General features: G+C 37.3%; 8 protein-coding genes across 8 annotated transcripts; 4 read left to right on the top strand and 4 right to left on the bottom strand.

Annotated features, from left to right (window-relative positions):
* Nucleotides 1-285: 285 nt before the first annotated feature.
* EAR1 (Ear1p) lies at nucleotides 286-1,947 on the bottom strand (the record flags this gene model as incomplete). The annotated part of the gene is made up of 1 exon (XM_071052829.1): nucleotides 286-1,947. The coding sequence occupies one exon, from the start codon at nucleotides 1,945-1,947 to the stop codon at nucleotides 286-288; it is 1,662 nt and encodes a 553-aa protein (XP_070911079.1).
* A 455-nt stretch (nucleotides 1,948-2,402) lies between these two features.
* On the bottom strand, nucleotides 2,403-5,171 carry HUL5 (ubiquitin-ubiquitin ligase HUL5; the record flags this gene model as incomplete). The annotated part of the gene is made up of 1 exon (XM_071052828.1): nucleotides 2,403-5,171. The coding sequence occupies one exon, from the start codon at nucleotides 5,169-5,171 to the stop codon at nucleotides 2,403-2,405; it is 2,769 nt and encodes a 922-aa protein (XP_070911078.1).
* Nucleotides 5,172-5,684: 513 nt separating this feature from the next.
* GPI10 (putative glycosylphosphatidylinositol-alpha 1,2 mannosyltransferase) lies at nucleotides 5,685-7,562 on the top strand (the record flags this gene model as incomplete). Its single annotated transcript, XM_071052827.1, has 1 exon — nucleotides 5,685-7,562. The coding sequence occupies one exon, from the start codon at nucleotides 5,685-5,687 to the stop codon at nucleotides 7,560-7,562; it is 1,878 nt and encodes a 625-aa protein (XP_070911077.1).
* A 284-nt stretch (nucleotides 7,563-7,846) lies between these two features.
* MRF1 (Mrf1p) lies at nucleotides 7,847-9,100 on the top strand (the record flags this gene model as incomplete). The annotated part of the gene is made up of 1 exon (XM_071052826.1): nucleotides 7,847-9,100. The coding sequence occupies one exon, from the start codon at nucleotides 7,847-7,849 to the stop codon at nucleotides 9,098-9,100; it is 1,254 nt and encodes a 417-aa protein (XP_070911076.1).
* A 488-nt stretch (nucleotides 9,101-9,588) lies between these two features.
* Nucleotides 9,589-11,613, top strand: ROG1 (putative lipase ROG1; the record flags this gene model as incomplete). Its single annotated transcript, XM_071052825.1, has 1 exon — nucleotides 9,589-11,613. One exon carries the CDS (start codon nucleotides 9,589-9,591, stop codon nucleotides 11,611-11,613), a length of 2,025 nt encoding a protein of 674 aa, XP_070911075.1.
* Nucleotides 11,614-11,686: 73 nt separating this feature from the next.
* On the bottom strand, nucleotides 11,687-13,702 carry TIP20 (Tip20p; the record flags this gene model as incomplete). Its single annotated transcript, XM_071052824.1, has 1 exon — nucleotides 11,687-13,702. One exon carries the CDS (start codon nucleotides 13,700-13,702, stop codon nucleotides 11,687-11,689), a length of 2,016 nt encoding a protein of 671 aa, XP_070911074.1.
* A 1,102-nt stretch (nucleotides 13,703-14,804) lies between these two features.
* Nucleotides 14,805-15,380, top strand: RPL9A (60S ribosomal protein uL6; the record flags this gene model as incomplete). Its single annotated transcript, XM_071052823.1, has 1 exon — nucleotides 14,805-15,380. One exon carries the CDS (start codon nucleotides 14,805-14,807, stop codon nucleotides 15,378-15,380), a length of 576 nt encoding a protein of 191 aa, XP_070911073.1.
* Nucleotides 15,381-15,916: 536 nt separating this feature from the next.
* On the bottom strand, nucleotides 15,917-17,047 carry ARO2 (bifunctional chorismate synthase/riboflavin reductase [NAD(P)H] ARO2; the record flags this gene model as incomplete). The annotated part of the gene is made up of 1 exon (XM_071052822.1): nucleotides 15,917-17,047. The coding sequence occupies one exon, from the start codon at nucleotides 17,045-17,047 to the stop codon at nucleotides 15,917-15,919; it is 1,131 nt and encodes a 376-aa protein (XP_070911072.1).
* Between the last annotated feature and the right edge of the window lie 1,236 nt (nucleotides 17,048-18,283).

Here is an 18,283-nt window from a genome sequence, read left to right as displayed (position 1 = left end):
ACATCAAATTAGATTGAAAATCTAATAAATTATAATAAAATAACAAAATAAAGAGATGGTAAGTATAAGGATTTTTTACTCTTGTATCTTAGTATTAAGTAAAAAAAAAAATAAAATAAAATCGAATTGAATATCATGGTCATAATAACAAAAACATAAAAAAAGATGAGGTTTAGTAATATGTTTGTTTGTATAATTCTCTGTGAATAAGAGCCTTGAGAGATAATTAAGTGGAGAAATGGAGTTAAGGCTAACGATAAAAGTCAAATATCATGTGTACAGTCATTAAAGTTCATCACTACCACTTTCAATACTGCCTGATTCAATCATTGCTTGCAGTTCGTCGATGTTTGCTTCATAATCCTCTTCAGAGTCGGCATACTCATCCTCATCTTCATCCTGGCCTGCAAAATCCTCAAGCATGCGACTCTTTCCTTCTCTAACCTCCCCATCATCCAATAAGTAATCGCGACTTCTACCTACAGAGATTCTTGGGGTTGGTTCGCCTTTCATAGCTCTAATTTCATCGTCAGAATAGTTAGGTGGCTCAGCAGGCAGAGAGTCCAAGTTTATTTCTTCATTGAGCCCTACAGATTGTGGTGAAGTGCTGAACTCGAAGCCTGGCGGTGGTGGCAACAAATTTCCTTCATCATCTATAATTGTATTTTTGTATCTTCTGTATCTTGTTCCTTGCTCACTGCCCGAATCATCGTCACTTTCATTATCTGAGTGGTCGTTATCTTCGTACCCGCTTTCTAGTAAAGTATCTTGAACATAATCCTCGTAAGATGGTGGTGGCATCTTTAGGCCGTTTGGTTTGGCATAACCCCACTTCTTGACATTGGCTTCAATGAATACAAAACCATAGGAACCAAAGTTGGCATGGATCTTACAAGGTACATTGGCACCAACTATAGGATACAAATATTTAAACCTCCAACCCTTGATATGCCCACCTATAGGTTTCTCATTTAGTTTCTTACCATTCCTTGTGAAGAATACAGTCCCACTACGGGTTCTATAACCAATCCCGATTATGTCTCCTTTTTCACATTTTGGAAATATATTTGCAAGATCTTCTTCTAATATAAAAGAGTCATTAAATCTCCTGGCACCTGAGGAATCATATGCAATGGAATGGTGATGTCTACCAGGTAGTCTGAAATATGGATAAGGCGAAGTGCTTAAACCGAAGGAAATTAGTTCGTTGTCCTTAAGCGAGGTTTGATTATCAGCTAAACTCAACTCAAAAATCTTAAATTCACAGTAGTAAACCCTATTGATACAAGGGATAGGCAAGTTCGTAGTAACCGATGCGTCGTAGTTGAAATTCAAAAATGAAATTTCAGTCTTGTTCTCCACTATAATAGTATCATTAGGTAGATTTTGGTTTGGTTGGAATTCCCACGCAAGTGCTCCTTCTTCCTCGATGTATTGTCTAGTCTGTTCGTTGATAATAGCATCCGAAGCATGAGCCCCGGATTCACGGCGCACGCCAGAGTCCGGTATGATAAGCGGCGGGTTCTGCTTTATAAACTCTTCCCCTTGCTTGTAATAGAACTGCTCTTCAGCAGTTAACAGCCTCAACTTGTCCCTAACCAACTCCTCATCGTCGAGGACACTAGGCCAGCGACTCTCTGCACTCTCAACTACTCGACTTCGACCATGCAACCGGCCTCCTGATACACCATCCTCGTTCAGCAGCGAAACACGTGCATGCATAGTTAACAGTCGCGTCACCACTATCTTAGTAGTGAAATATATAATACAGATGAACAAATACATCACCAGCATAGACCCCAGGTATATAAACATCACGTTAATATCCAGCTGATCGTCCTGGTTGGGAAACCCATCAGGCCCACCAGAATACTCACTAGCCTCCATATCATCACGAGGAATAACGTACCCATAACCGCACGCCACCAGCAGATACAGGATATTCATTACGTTAAAAAAACCTTTATGTCTACACTTACTTTTACTAGTATCTTTCAATGATTATATTCTTTCTTTTCTTTCCTTCTCTGATCTTGGCTATAAAATAATAAAGCAGTTTATGGTACTTTTCACTATCAAAAGAACTTCTTATCAATTTTAAATACTTATTACGTTTAGACTTGTAAGCTTAATTAAAGGTGTCTCCTAATGAAAACACACTTTTTATAAAAAAGAAGTCTTTATACCAAGGCTCAATGAAAAAAAAGAAATGAAGATATTAAAGATAACCTAGCCCCTCTTGCGGGTTCTAATCACTGACACGAACACCAAAACTGAGGGGGGAGGCGGGAGGTCTCCCAGGCCCCATGTGATACCTCACGTATGCTGTTACTGATCGGTCGTTAACTATATAAACTAACCAATACATATGCACAATTATATATTTAATAGTATATATGCTTTCATGATAGGTCGAATCCGGCACCGGCATTGATTGCGTAGAGGAGCTTCTGTCTTAGGAGCTCTTTTGTCTTGTAGTCTGGGAGTTTGAGGAGGTTGACACAGGTTGATGCTGTTGGCAGACGGGTTATGTCAGAGCCTGTGTTTCTGATACCAAACCTGGGTTCCAAAGTGGCGAACCCTTGTAATGGGGCTTGTGGTACCGAAGTTACGAATTTCAGGAAGCTCAGTCTCTGTTCTGGTTCGAACTCTTCGAGGATTTCCCAGAAGTAAGTAATTGTGGGATCATCTGGAAGGAATCCTCCGTACTCCGTGTTATTCTTCAGGTCGGTCAGGTCAACGTCTTTACCACCACCAGATATTAACATTTGTAGCTCACCTGAGTTAAAAAGCTCCATCCAGTGTGGAGCGATCATTACGCTGAGTCCACGGTGGAATGCCGACGTTTGCTTGAAGAGAGTCTTGTTCAACTTGAAATCGGCGATGAGGACAAGGTACTTCAAGACATTTTCCTTCTTGACCTTGATATTAGAACCATTGGGAACCAGCTCGATGGTCTTATTCTGCCCACTGGATGTGTCGGTCAGTTCGAACCTCAAGTCTATAGCCTCTAGTTCTTCAGCTTCCATCGTCAACAGCTTGACCAAATTTTGGTAAAGCGATGAGTCCAGGGATTGCAGATCGTCGAATAATGATGTATAATGACTAGAGTAATTTAGTAATTTTTTTAGGAAAAAATCGGCAAACTGTACGTCAATCAAGACACGATCGTAAATACACTTACCGACAATCTTCCCAAGAAAGTACAAATATTTTAATTTCGTAGGATTAATCTGAGTACTTGGATACAATTCATATTTGTCATTAGTTTGAAACAGCGAATATTTCTCGCTCTTAATAGCCTCTTCCGAAACACTGGTCAAAAACTCTTTGGTGATACCACCACCATCTATGCCAGCCTCAGGACCAAATTCGTTAGTAAATGTCACAGATAATTTAGCCTTGAATCTTTCCCCGACTACATTAAATGAGTTATAAGCATCCTCCAAAATGTTTTCTCTAGAGATATTTGCAGCCTGTCTTCTAGAATTGTTCGCCGTCATAGGCATTAGCATGTCTAGGATAGCAGAACTTTCATCATCTAAATTTAACCTTCTTTTGTCCAGTTCAATAAGAGTATAAAATATCTCAACTCTCTGTTCAAATGGAACATAAAATGGTGCCTCAAGTAATATACGTAACTTACGGAATTGACGGACATTACTAGGCTTCACCTCCATATTATTCAAATATTTATATTTCATGTTCCTCATTTCATCAATTTCTTTATCATCATTACTTTCGTCATCAATATCATGGGTCTCCTCTTGATAATCTTTATAAAGTCTATAATGATCCTCATATTCTTGGATCTGCTTATAGATTGTGATTTTCAAAAATTCTGGATCTCTAGAAGTCCAGTATTCTTCATCATTTTTCTGATCACTAGAACAGAAGCGCATCCTAGAATCTCTATTATAGATAAGCCTTAATAAAGGTAATGTCTCATCAGTAAATAAGAGCTTACTTCCTAATGGTGCATACCAAAGATCACGGAAAACATGATCTTTAACAGTATTGGTAAAATGGACTAAATTCTGCATAGTAATTTTTGTGGAGTCAGTCAGTAGTTCATGATCAGTAGATAACCATAGATTTACTTTAATTAAACGACACAACAACTTAAATGCAGGAAATTTTGCTTCATCATCCCAAAAAGAAGATATCTCATTTGAAACCGGTAAAAACATATTAAATAAATGATCAATAAAATCCTTCTTTGATAGTAACGAAACATATACGCTATCCTTTTCAGCCTCACTTGGTGCATTATCAATGAAATTCATTAGCTCAGAACCAGGATCTTTCTCAACATCTATACTATCGAGATATGAATAAATAAAATCTCGTTGATATATTTCAGTAACAAATTCCTGCATATTTCGACTTACTGGAACATATTTTATATTGGTAACACATTGTATCATAATGTCGTTAACATTTGGGTGTTCATGTTTTAATTTAGAATAAACATAGCTAATATTCTCTAGAAGAACTGAATTGCCCTCAACAATGCTTTGAGGTAAAAGATTATTTGATCCTAATATGACATACGTTTTCAATACTTCATTAAAGTTCCTGCATTCAGAATCACACAGCTCAAACAAGCTCTGATATTCATTTTCGGCAGAGGTTCTCCAAAAGTTTAGTAAATCTATGACCATTTGAAGAACTGACTGAGAAAGTGGCTCTATGAGCTCCGAAACTACCTTTCTCAAATTCAATATAAGTGCAATATTCAATGGAATATCTAAATTTAAACATCTTAAAGCATTAACCATCGTTTCTGATTCACTAAGATAACCAACTATGTCCAAAATCCGATAATTACCTAGTGGAGATTTCATTGATTGTAAATATTCTGCAGAAAGCTTTGTTATTTTGATGAATGACTCAATATCAATTAATCTTAGTAACGTGGCACCGAAAACAGGTATCAGGTACTTTACATTTGGATGACCTGTTGCCAATAGATTAACCACAAGTTTTCTACAGCTTACAAACCTCCTAATATTGTTTTGTATGACAACCGTGGCGCTCTCCTGTCGCCTATCCTCCGCACGTCTTTCTCTTTCCTGTTGGGCCCTCAGCAATACATCTTTCTTCGTAGTCTGTTGTTTTCTACCGAGATTAACATTTCTCCTCCTTGTCTGACCAGTAAAATTCAACATGCTCTTCTATAGTACACTGATCGAAATATAAAATCAAAGTACAGAAACTCCCCGTGAGCTAATGGGTATATGAAACCCTTAATTTTTCTTTAATCACTTATATATTCAATGGAATGAACAAAAAAATAGGTATAATCCTCGAACTAAAAACTAGCCCAACTATTTCCCAAACGTAGTTTATACCAAATAGAAGCTATCGTTCGTATTTGATCTACATATCCTCTATCATAATACGCCTCTGAATGGGATCCTTATAAGTACTGCCACCGAAGGCCTTTATATCTTTATTCACAATGTAATATTCTACGTTGGTACCACGTGAAATTTCACTCCAAGCTGGCCGGAAAAAGGGCATCGCAGGAACGGCTTGTATAATAATAATAAGATCAGATATTGGCTCATAGCTATTTCTTTTAAATATACAGCTTACCATCTGAACCTGAAAAAACCTGCTCAATTTGGCCAGTCAGACTCTATCCTCTTAGCTGTTCGATTCTGCCGATATCTAAAATCATGGTGGATCCCAGTCCTGATAAACGCATTACTAGAACTGCTTCTATATTTCCGGTTCTGGTAATATTTCGTATTCTGAATGCCCTATTTACGAGGTCTTATTTCCAGGCCGATGAGTTCTGGCAATCGTTAGAGCCAGCACATTTTAAGGCATTTGGTTATGGTGAATTGACGTGGGAATGGAAAGTCGGTCTTCGGAGTTATGCTTTCCCGCTACTATTTGAGATTACATATCGCATAGCTGGTGGATTGACTCAGCTCTTTAACCTACTAATTACCTTAGTGTGTCAATTTGGCGCTGAGATTTTAGCTCTACTATTCCCAAATTCCGATCTGGCATCGGATATTTCTCATGATCTCTATATGATACCCGCAGAATATGCAGCTGAGTTTGAATATTATTCTGTTCTCTATGGACCAAAGATCTTAATGGCTATATTAGCGGCTACAGGTGAATACTTCACTATTAAACTCATACAGAAACTTTACATAAAGCTATTTTACAAGAAGGATACGGAAGAGGAGGGAAAACCTGATATTTCCGCGGTGACCAATATTGCAGCTCAATTGACGTTAATGAATTTCTTTAACTTTTTTTTTATTACTAGAACTTTCATAAATTCCTTTGAAATGGTATTGACAGCTATTGCACTATATTATTGGGACTGGTCTGGTGGACAAGATATTCTCACGCTTTCATTTTCTAAATCTTTATTCTTTGCAATCTTTGCCTGCTTCTCTCGACCTAGCAATGCCGCCATATGGCTTATTTTAGGCACCTTCCTTCTTTACAATTTGGTCCGTGGTTCAAAGTACAAGCTCATATTAGCTTTGATATTAAAAATTAGTTCTATATTCACTCTGGTTCTAACTATAAATGCAGCAATTGACTACTATTTTTACGGAGAAATTATATTCCCTGTGTTCAGATTTGTTAAGTTTAACTTTACCAGTGTTCTATCGGAATTTTATGGTACTGCCCCATGGCACTTCCACATCGCACAAAGTGTACCAATCTTGCTAGGATACACATTACCGATATTCATTTATTCCTTGATAGCAGTCCATTCCAACAGAACAACCCCAGGAATATATGTGAACCCTTTTACGCAGATTAAGGTTGTAATAATGGCAAATATAATACTGTACAGTTCCCTGAAACACAAAGAATTCAGATTCATTTATCCACTACAACCGCTATTTTGTGTGTTATCCTCATTTGGTTTATTAAAGTTAAAGATGAAGTTCAAAGATTATAGAGCACTTAAAAAGCTCCTTGGTTTCTTACCTGTAGTAGCCATTGTTGCGGCTGCAATAATTAACTTTTTTAATGAAAGTGGTGTCGTTGAAGTAATGAAGTTCCTACATGATGAAAATCAATTGGAAAGTATTGGTTTTATAATGCCATGTCATTCCACACCATGGCAATCTCATTTACACAGAAAGGACGTAAATAATTTATGGGCAGTAACATGCGAGCCGCCGCTTCACTTACTGGATGATCCAGAAGCTGCCCGGAAACTGAAATCATACATGGATGAAAGCGACTATCTATATGCCAATATACCCGGTTTCATAACCAAGAATTTCCCCAGTCTTACCGAATCTAAGGAAACAGATGAGTCTACATCAGATATCCCGGAATTTCCACACCACTGGCCGCAGTACCTAGTGCTGTTCGAACATCTAGATGACAAGTTCATCAGGGACTACCTAAAGAACACTGACTATATAGAATATAAGAGGTTTTTCAACTCATTATCCCATTGGGACTCAAGAAGGGCCGGCGATGTCATCGTTTACAGAAAGTTCAACAACCGCATGGAGCTCGAACGAAAGATCATCGAAAGAGAAGAATCAATGGGTCAACAATCCTAATACTGCATTATAGACTGCTATCTCAATAGTCTAAATATTATGTTATAATCAAATTTCTATTTTATCATTAAGACATGTCACGATTACATAGTTAATTCGCTAGAAATTGTAAAAAAATGAAAAAAAGACAATTATATGCCATAGAAATAATATTGTATATAATTAAAACAACTAGTTATATTATCAGAGGAGGCTATATTGATATCATCACCGAAAGCAATTACTTATAATTGAAGTAACTCTCTTTTGTTCGACTTTTTACTTGTAAATACAAATTTTGATTCATGAGAGCTATATTAAGGGTACGATCCATAGGTGAACATTCACTGTTCTATAATACAGCGATAAATATAGCTGGGAGCAACAAATACAAAATGCTGCAGACTCGATATAATTCATCGGCACAATCCGATGAAATAGGTGATTTTACAGAGATAAATCCGAAGCTGTTACAAAGGGCTCAAAACTATACCAATGAGATAAAAGGTCTTGAAAAAGATATCAGCAGTGGCTATGATTCAGAATTACAGAAGAGATATTCAACACTGATATCCTTACAGGAAGTATATGAAAAATATCAGCAACAAGTAGATAGTCTTCATGAATTGAAGGAGATGGTTGAGCAGGATCAGAGCCTGGCGGACGAGGCCTCTGAAGAGATCAAAGAGTTGTTACCAAATTTGAGACAGACATCATCAGAACTACTAGGTATGCTAATTCCTGCCCACCCATTTGCAGATAAAGCTTGCATGCTTGAGCTCAGGCCAGGGGTGGGCGGTGTGGAGGCTATGATTTTCGCTCAGGATTTGTTGAATATGTACATCAGTTATGCTCATAACAAGAAATGGAAGTACCACCTGGTCTCAAAAAGGGAGAATGAAAGTGGAAATGGTGTCATGGAGGCTGTGCTGGCAATCGATGAACCTGGTGCCTATAACCAACTTAAGTACGAAGCCGGTGTGCACCGAGTACAAAGGATACCTGCAACAGAAAGTAAAGGTAGGGTACATACATCAACAGCTGCCGTTATAGTTTTGCCTCAATTAGGAGACGAGAATGGCAAGGACCTAGATGCATATGAGAGGTCTTTTACACCTGAGGAGATTCGTATCGATGTAAAGAGGGCTAGTGGTAAAGGTGGACAGCATGTGAACACTACAGAATCTGCTGTTAGACTTACACATATACCGACGGGGATCATGATACACATGCAAGACGAACGTTCGCAACATAGAAATAAGGCCAAAGCATTCTCGATCCTGAGATCGAAACTAGCCGAGTTAGAACGCCAGCAAAAGGAAGAGGAAGCTAGAAACGTGAGAAAAGAACAAGTTACTACCATGGATCGTTCGGACAAGATCAGAACATACAACTTCACACAAAACAGAATAACAGACCACCGGTGCGGTTTCAACCTCTACGCCCTAGACGGTGTCATGGCAGGTGAAAGACTGGACGAAGTTATCGATGCCAACAGAAAGTACGACGACAACGAACAAGCCAAACGACTTCTAGCAGAATCTGAATCTAGCAGCTAGAAAAAATAATTAGAATGATCTCACATCAGACCCTTGTATATATAACCTTGACACGATACAGTTTCCACTGTAATTTTATTCATACACTAATAATAACTACATATTCCAATTGACTCACGTGATTTAGTCAGCCTAATATTTTCGGGTTAGTACAAAAAAAGCCCAAAAAAGGCCAATTAAAATTTCACATGTTCTCAGAAAGTGACGTACAACATCATGTTACTATGGGATAATTTTTCAATTTTACATAGCTGGCGTGAAAGTGCCTAGCAATCGATGAGCTTTAGATTTTATATTTATACAGGTTGGGCTTGGCTATTGACACTTTGGTTAGTCCTGGCTCAGAATTACTTCAATAAAGGGATAGTAGTCACAGACAACCGCTGGTTTAATGTCCAATGGTTAGAACTAAGGTATCAACTTAGATATATAAACAAACAAGGATCGAGCAAAATTATACAAAGAAAAATATAGGATAATAAAAATATATGAGTGATACGTTGGCATACCATTATAGATCTGCTGTTAAAGTAGGAGAGCTAGAGAGGTACGTGATTGAATACACGCTTTTTGAAGATGACGAAATACCGGAGGATATAGTACTGGATTCACTATGGGTTCGCGTTAAGAACTGTAGTCCACTATCGTTTCGTGCGGGGTACCTGGCGGGTCCATTTATCCTGTATACAGATTTAAGGAGCCAGAATTACCATCATTCCCAAAAGATCGTCTCATCTTCCGATTACCCTCAGTATGAATCCAATATGCAGGCGCAGCAATCACGTGTAATGGAGCTCTCTCTTCATAAAATTCAATCCAGGTATGTTTGGGTGCTGGATGTGGTGAGTCAGATTCTGTTTACGACAAATACAAATATCCCATTTGAAGTAACGATTGGTCGAAATAAGGAATACCTATCAGATGCGAAGGACATTGACTGTCTTCCGGATGTGGGATCAGTATGTAATCAACTAGTGGTCTCAAGACTAACTACTGATGATATATGGAAGCTCCCCAGGGCGATTGCTCCAAAGAACAAAAAGAAACATCTAGTGATATTAACACATGGTTTACACTCCAACGTCTCTGTAGATATGTCATACCTAATGGAGCAAATTTATAATGCTCAAGTGAACTATCCAGATGAAGTTTTGGTCGTCGACGGCTATTTCAAAAACGTTTGTGAGACTGAAAAAGGCATTAGATATCTAGGTACTAGAATCACAAACTACATAATAAACGAATTGTACGACGAGAATGTCAAGAAAATATCATTTATTGGTCATTCTTTAGGAGGGCTAGTCCAGACCTTTGTCATAGCACAATTAGCGGCCAAATACCCTTGGTTTTTTGAAAAAGTAGTGCCTGTCAATTTTATAACAATTGCTTCTCCAATGCTTGGGATTGTCACCGATAACCCTGCATATATTAACTTATTGCTATCATTCGGCGTTGTAGGTAAAACCGGTAAAGACTTAAATCTAGATATTGATTTACCAGACCAAAAACCGCTTATATATTCTCTCTCAGGTGAGTTAGTACGATCCATTTTGCGAAGATTCAAGAATCGTACTTTGTATGCAAATGCTGTAAATGATGGTATAGTTCCATTGTATACTGCAGGTCTTCTATTTCTTGATTACGATTCAATTTTAAAGAAGTTGAAGGAAATGGAATCCAATGATACACTATCGGGCCCCAACAATATTACTGTTTCAGATAACACAGCATTTTTCAACAAAAATTTCATTTCACCATTAACCAAAATGCTTAGTCTTTGGGCACCTCAGAAATTTCCAAATGATAATAGTCAGATACCAAAGGTCTCATTTTTTCAATCTGCAGCCTCTATTTTAATCCCCCCAATACCTGATACAAACTACATTGTAGACCCCCAAAAAAGAAATAACATCATTATTCATGATAAAATTTATGGTACCGATGATAGTGCCGAGGTAGAAGTTGAACTAGATGAAGATTTATTCACCTCAAAAAATATATTTCTACAGGTATTATCAGCTATGACTACTGAAAAACAGAAATATCAACAATTAGAGAAGAGTATTGCTATTCGTTGGCACAAAGACCTCACATGGAGGAAAGTCATTGTTGCACTGAAACCAGATTCACACAATAACATTATAGTCAGACGAAGGTTTGCAAACGCTTATGGCTGGCCTATAATTGACCATATTATAGAAAATCATTTTGGAGGAGACGTAGATAAAACTGATTTAGCTGCGGAAGGCATCACAACTTCTTCTGAAAGTTTTCTAGAATCTCCTTTGAAAAACACTCAAGAGTCTAATGATTGGGTATTACGAGAAGATCAGAATTCTTTATTCAAAGAAGGTCCTACAGGGCTGATATCTACTGTTGGTGAAATGGTAGAAACATTAGCTAAAAGAAGCTTTCCCAATTTCACAGCAGATGGGGAAGTAATTAATCAAATATCAGAAGATGACAGTTATAATGCAGTAAATTACAATATGATTGCTGATAACGAAGTATAATATAGAATTAATTATTTGCACATGAATTTGTACCTATCTTTGGTTATATATCAGTAAAGGAATATCTATTAATTCATTCAATAATATTACCATACGCAATCCTATATAGCGCATCTTGTATATCCGTATCTTTTAGAATGTTTATTAACTTATAATTGCGTAAATCACGGAAGTTCCCGCTCTTTATAAAAGAGGTTTGATAAAAATGAGATGCGTCAGGATCATATCTTAACTTTAATAACGTCAAAATTTCATTTAATTTTTTCTCATCACTATTTCTATTACCTTCAGGAAGGTTTAAACACTCCTTAAGATGATAAAAATCATACTTGAATTGTTCAAGACCTCTTTCGTTGAACTTGTTTAATTTTAAAATAGACTCCACGAAATAATGAACCAACTGACTCAAGACATCATTTTTTACCTTCAAAGTAATATTAGTAGGTATTTGATGTGCATCGAGCTTCGTAAAAATCCTGGTCAAAAAGTTAATGGAATTGACTAATTCAGGGCTTGGTTTTAAAACTTCTTCCTCTTCAGAATCATAAGACCAGCCAGTAATTTTGAAATAGTTTCTAAGCGTTTCTTTTAGAAGTTTTTGGATTCTGTAAACAATGGAATTTTGGATGTCTACTTTCATATTATATTCATAATCCTTCTGAATATCTTGGAACAATGAAACGTAAGATTTGCCTTCATTAAGATTGACAATGGAGGTTAGTAAAATAAACGACTCTTTCCCAGAAAGCTCGTTCATCTTGTTTAGCACAAAACTCAGATTATTCAATTTCACCAATGTCTGTTGTAGTTCTTCCTCTTTAGTTTTATGTTCACCTAGAGTATCAACATGTAATATATAATCCAAAAACTTAGAAAACAAATTTAAGAAGATATTTGATGAACATAATAACTTAAATTTTTGAGCTGGAGGATATTCTAACGTTAATAGAGGTTCCAAATATTCATAAGTTTTCTTTATCAATTCATTAAAGTTGGTGCCGGAATGGAGCAAGTCTTTGTCGGTACTTCCGGAGATAGATTCAAATTGTCTTTTTGTTATCTCTTCTTCATAAGTGATCCATTGTCCCCAAAGTTCATCAGTAACCAAACTAGCAAGACCGTTACCTCTATAATGGAAAGTTTTTGATAGAACTTTATCAGTCGCTAGAACCTGTGAAATTAAAAGGATTGAAGTCTTCAAATCATTTGTTGACAGTGTTGTGCGGATCTTATCACGAATGGGGTCTAAAACATGGTCAATAAATTGTTCATGGATCAATGATTTTGTGACACCACTCTCCTCATCATTGAAGATCGATATACAGTGATAGAGATTCTCTTGCAAATAGTCGTTCAAAAACTTGAAATATGTTTCGATATTTGTAGTTGAATTGTGGAAATGGTAAGTGAACCTAACCCTAAAGTTGTTAGAAATAGATCTGAAGTTCCATAAAGTACGGTCACTATCCATCAGAATGCATTTACTCAAGCGGAATAACTCGCTCGATTTACCTCTCAATTCACCTCTCTGATTCTCCGTTAGTGTGTGCTTCTTTTGGTTATCCCAGTAGGTCTTAAACAATTCCTCATTAAACAGGGACTCTTTTCTCTTTATTATCTTTTTCACCAAATCATCCTCGAACTTGAAAAATATGTACTGAGAATAGTCATCAATGCTAGGATCCAGACCGTTGAGTGCCCTGGACAAATCTTCATAAAGAGTCACCACGACGTTTACATCATCACATTCTCCACTTTGTTCACGAGCAATCAGCTCATCTAACCTCGGTTCTAGCTCCTTCAATGCTGTCACAACACCAGATTTCAATTGTTCGTCCTCTAATTGTGACTCCAACTCGTTTAGGATCTGCAATTCGCCATAATTCAATTTCAAATTCTGTATAGCATCCCAATTGTTCTGCGACTCCATGATCTGATCCGCCAGCTGATCCAAATGCGATTGCTCCTGAGTCCGCGCACTCAACGCATCCCTATACTTCTGCAAATCCTCCGCCAATTGGCCCCTCTTACTCTCAATTTCATTAATCCGTTGTTCCAATTCGAACAAATCATTAATATCATTCAACATTTTTTTTTCATTCAAACACCCCTTAAAATCAATCCTAAAGCCATAAAGGTAACTGAAGCTATTCCCTAATACTAATTCCTTTCTTTCAAAATAAGATAATCAATGAGAAGTCCCTCTCTTTTCATAATGAACAATAAAAGGTATAAATAGTTTATTAAATTAATAAGAAGGTGAAGAAGGGGATTTTAGGGCCTTTTGGCTAACTCGACAGTGATAAAATAATTTCGTTACCCGGAAATTATAACTATTACCCGGACATCACAAATATGTTATTGTTATTACCCGGAAAAGTGCATGTGACAGATAATTTACAACGATAGATTAGTTATTATAGATCACAGCCTTTTCTCAAACACGGTAATTCGGTATAATATCAGTGGGGGGGGGGAGAAAGTTATGTGATATCTGTTTGTTGTAATTTGGGTGTAAAAAAAATGCTTATACTGCAATACCGCCCAGCTTATTTCTATTTATAATAATATGCTATGCTATGATATGCTATCTTTGACTATGCAATGCGAATGTTATGCCGTAGCTTATTTGTAGTCATGTCAAAGAATTTGTGACTGTATTCTGCACACCTCACCTTATTATGATATGTACGGATTTCTGTACTATTTTAGCCTAATATAGTAATTTCTCTAAGAAAATTACAAAAAACAATAAAAAACAAATTTAAAAATTACCGACGCACAAAAGGCGAGAGATTGAAAAAACGAAAACAAATAAGGGATACACCACAGAACACTGTGCAGGGACCATACTATGTACCTCAGAAACCACAGTACTACCAAAGGAATTACCATAGATAGTGGCAGGGTAAACTCATCAATTACATACCTTTACCCGGCTTTTGAAAAAAAAAGTTTTGAAAAAAAAAAAAAAATTTTTTTTTTGACCTCGTAGTGCCAATTGGGCCCTCATCGCACACCTTTGAGCAATACGTTTAGTGGTAGGCTACCTAGACTATATTGCTTTTATTGCTATTCGTTAATTGTAGATTATATCGTTATATTCTTAATATATATTTTTAGTTTTAGTTTTGTTTGTGTGTGTGTTTTAAAGGAAAAAGAGGAAGGTCTCTACCGAACATTAGTGAAAGATGAAGTACATTCAAACTGAACAATCCATCGAAGTTCCAGAAGGTGTTACCGTTAACATCAAGTCCAGAGTTGTTAAGGTTACTGGTCCAAGAGGTACTTTGGTCAAGTCCCTAAAGCACATTGATGTTACTTTCACTAAGGTCAGCGAGAGATTGATCAAGGTTACCGTCCACAACGGTGACAGAAAGCACGTTGCTGCTTTGAGAACTGTCAAGTCTTTGGTTGACAACTTGATCACCGGTGTTACCAAGGGTTACAAGTACAAGTTGAGATACGTTTACGCGCATTTCCCAATCAACGTCAACACTATTGACAAGGACGGTAAGAAGTTCATCGAAATCAGAAACTTCTTGGGTGACAAGAAGGTCAGATTGGTCCCAGTCAGAGAAGGTGTCGATGTCGAATTCTCCACTACCCAAAAGGATGAATTGGTCTTGTCCGGTAACTCTGTCGAAGACGTTTCCCAAAACGCTGCCGATGTTCAACAAATCTGTCGTGTCAGAAACAAGGATATCAGAAAGTTTTTGGATGGTATCTACGTTTCCCACAAGGGTTTCATCCAAGAAGATATGTAAAGCGGGATTTTTAAATTAATTTTCTAATCATTATTAACAATATTTTTTTTTCTCTGCTAAATATTTCTCTAACTTAATACAATATCATAAATCAAAACTAACAGTCTTTTATTATCTGAATAAGACATATAAGAGCAAAATTATCGACTTCTACAAAATGCCTTATCTAAATTGATAATATAGTTATTATGTATTATATAGTCTAAAGTAAGCTTTTGTATATCATACTGTTCACACACTCCGCTGCCATGGTTAATCACAACGTTGATACTTCTGGAGCATTGAGAAAATCGAGTGCCAAAACATAAAAATCGTAAACTTCTTGTATAACATCATGGTCGACTCTTTGTTTTGTATTATGAAGATATTTAAGGATTGGTGAATATATTATCTATCATCTTAAATATATTTGCAAAAACATCTATGTAGTAATTCCTTCTGATAGACTAGAAGTGCATGAATAAGGTAAAAATAATTTTCTTAACATTATTTTCTTCTTTTTGTATAAATTAGACTGAGCTTAGCTCTCATTTACATTAACGTACGATATCTCTTGAGAATTCTCTAGCCTTTTGTATCAATACGGCATCGGCTAATACAAGGGCGGTCATTGCTTCTACAATTGGGATAGCTCTTGGTGTAACAGCAGGGTCATGTCTACCCTTGGCGGCAAGGATACCTTCTTCGCCGTCGTAAGTGGAGGTCTTTTGTTCTTGTGCAATGGTAGCAACAGACTTGAAAGGAACGGAAAAATAGATATTTTCTCCGTTAGAAATACCACCTTGGACACCACCGGAGTTATTAGTTCTAGTTCTTAGCTTACCGGTTTCCTTATCCATATAGAAAGCATCATTATGTTTAGAACCTGGAACACCAACACCTTCGAAACCAGAGCCGATTTCGAAACCCTTGGAAGCAGGGATGGATAGCATGGCATGCGCCAGAAGGGCCTCTAGTTTATCGAAACATGGTTCACCTAGACCAGTTGGCAGGTTTCTAACCACACATGTGACGACACCACCAATTGAGTCCTTAGCATCTCTGTACTTTTCAATTTCTTTAACCATCAGGTCTGCGACAGATGGGTCAGGACATCTGATAGGACCCATGGAGTCCACCTTCTCTCTAGTGATAGTATTTAGGATCTCATGAAACTGTGGGTCGAATGGGTCACGGTTCATCTTCACGTTACCGATCTGAGTTACAAATGCAACGATCTCGACCTCCGAGACGTAATGTAGAAACTTTTCGGCGATGGCACCGGCTGCGACCCTACCGATAGTCTCTCTTGCGGATGCTCTACCACCACCGGAGGAGGCCTTGATCCCGTACTTCTCAGAGTAAGTGAAGTCAGCGTGAGAAGGTCTAGGGTACTTGTCCATCTCGGAGTAATCACGAGGCTTGTGGTCCTCGTTCTTCACAATCATTGCAATCGGCGTACCTAGCGTCTTCCCGAACTCTGTACCGGACTGAATCTCCACACGGTCCTTCTCGTTACGCGGCGTAGACAGCGCAGATTGACCAGGTCTCCTCCTGGTCAATTGCGGCTGGATATCCTTCTCTTCCAACGACATTCCCGGTGGAACACCATCGACTATACACCCAACACTACGGCAGTGCGACTCACCATAAGTGGTAACCTTGAACAACCTACCAAAACTAGACATCGCTTTCCTCTACTTTAATGGTTTTATACCTACTTTAATCAAATATGATCCCCCCCTCCTCCCCAAGACAACAAATGAAATATATAAGTAAAATTGGTGATAGTACATAGGGCTTTTATATCCAATAGCTTATAGCATTTAATGACTAACTTTTTTTTTATTCCTATCTCACACAGAAACTCCCGCACAAAAAACAAACAAAAATTTTTTTCTTTGGGCCCAAAAAAATAAAAAATAAAAAATAAAAAAAAAAATTAAAAGTGGAAAAACATGTGACCATTACGTGTAAAGCGAGGTACAGCATGTGATATTAACGTACAGAACGAGGTATACATCACGTGATTTACGACATGTGATTATTACCGTATTAAGGAATACCATCTGGACACGCAGAGAGAGAGAGAGAGAGAGTCTCACAGAGAGACTTGACGCAGAATAGAAGTGCATAGAGAGACGGGCATAGAAAGATGTGCAGAGGGAGGACAATAGTCTTTTTTCTTTTTCCATGCTGAAGATGCAAGTTGACTTATAGCATAGCATAGTTATAGCATAGTGATAGCATAGTGATAGTATAGTATAGTATAGTTATAGTATAGTTATAGTATAGTTGATATAAGGAATACTGGGCTTATTAATTTGTGTGTCAAGTGCAAGTAGTTGTAGTAGCATTTACAATATAGTATGTATAGAAATAAATAGAGTCGACGTGATTAGGTTAGGCATTGGGAGGGGAGCATTGGAGAGGGAGCGCTGGGTGGGAAGACCGGTAGAGGGGTGTTGGTCTTTTGATCTTTTATTCATCTTTTTTTTTTCCCTCTTCTTTGTGGGTTCTTGGGTCTCTTGCGTTCTTGCATTTTTAGCATAACAAACTACAAAATGACGAAAGGGAAAGCCCCGGGAAAGGGCAAAAGAAAGACAGAGAGTAAGAGAGTAAAAGAGTAAGAGAGAGAAGGGTTTAGGTTAGATTTCTAGAAAGAATTAAAGGATTGAAGGGACAAAAAAAAAAATCAAAAAAAAAAACCCAAAGAGAAAAAAAAGAAAACCTTGGTTTTCTTTTTCTTGCATTGATGTCTTACTAGAAGTGTGAAAAGGAGTTATATGATAAAAAAACTATATAAAAATTTTTCTTTTCTCTTAATCAGAATTGTATTCTTGTAGGAACTCCCTCCCCCCAGTCATTTAAATAAAATAGAATAAGATAAGTACCCGTAAAAGTCCAAAGCAACTCGATATACT

This window comes from Nakaseomyces bracarensis (assembly GCF_045282275.1).
Source record: "Nakaseomyces bracarensis strain CBM3 chromosome Unknown Scaff10_0, whole genome shotgun sequence".
NCBI classification, from domain to species: domain Eukaryota; kingdom Fungi; phylum Ascomycota; class Saccharomycetes; order Saccharomycetales; family Saccharomycetaceae; genus Nakaseomyces; species Nakaseomyces bracarensis.
The sequence above is the reverse complement of the archived record's forward strand: the minus strand, read 5'-3'. Positions and strand labels throughout refer to the sequence as shown.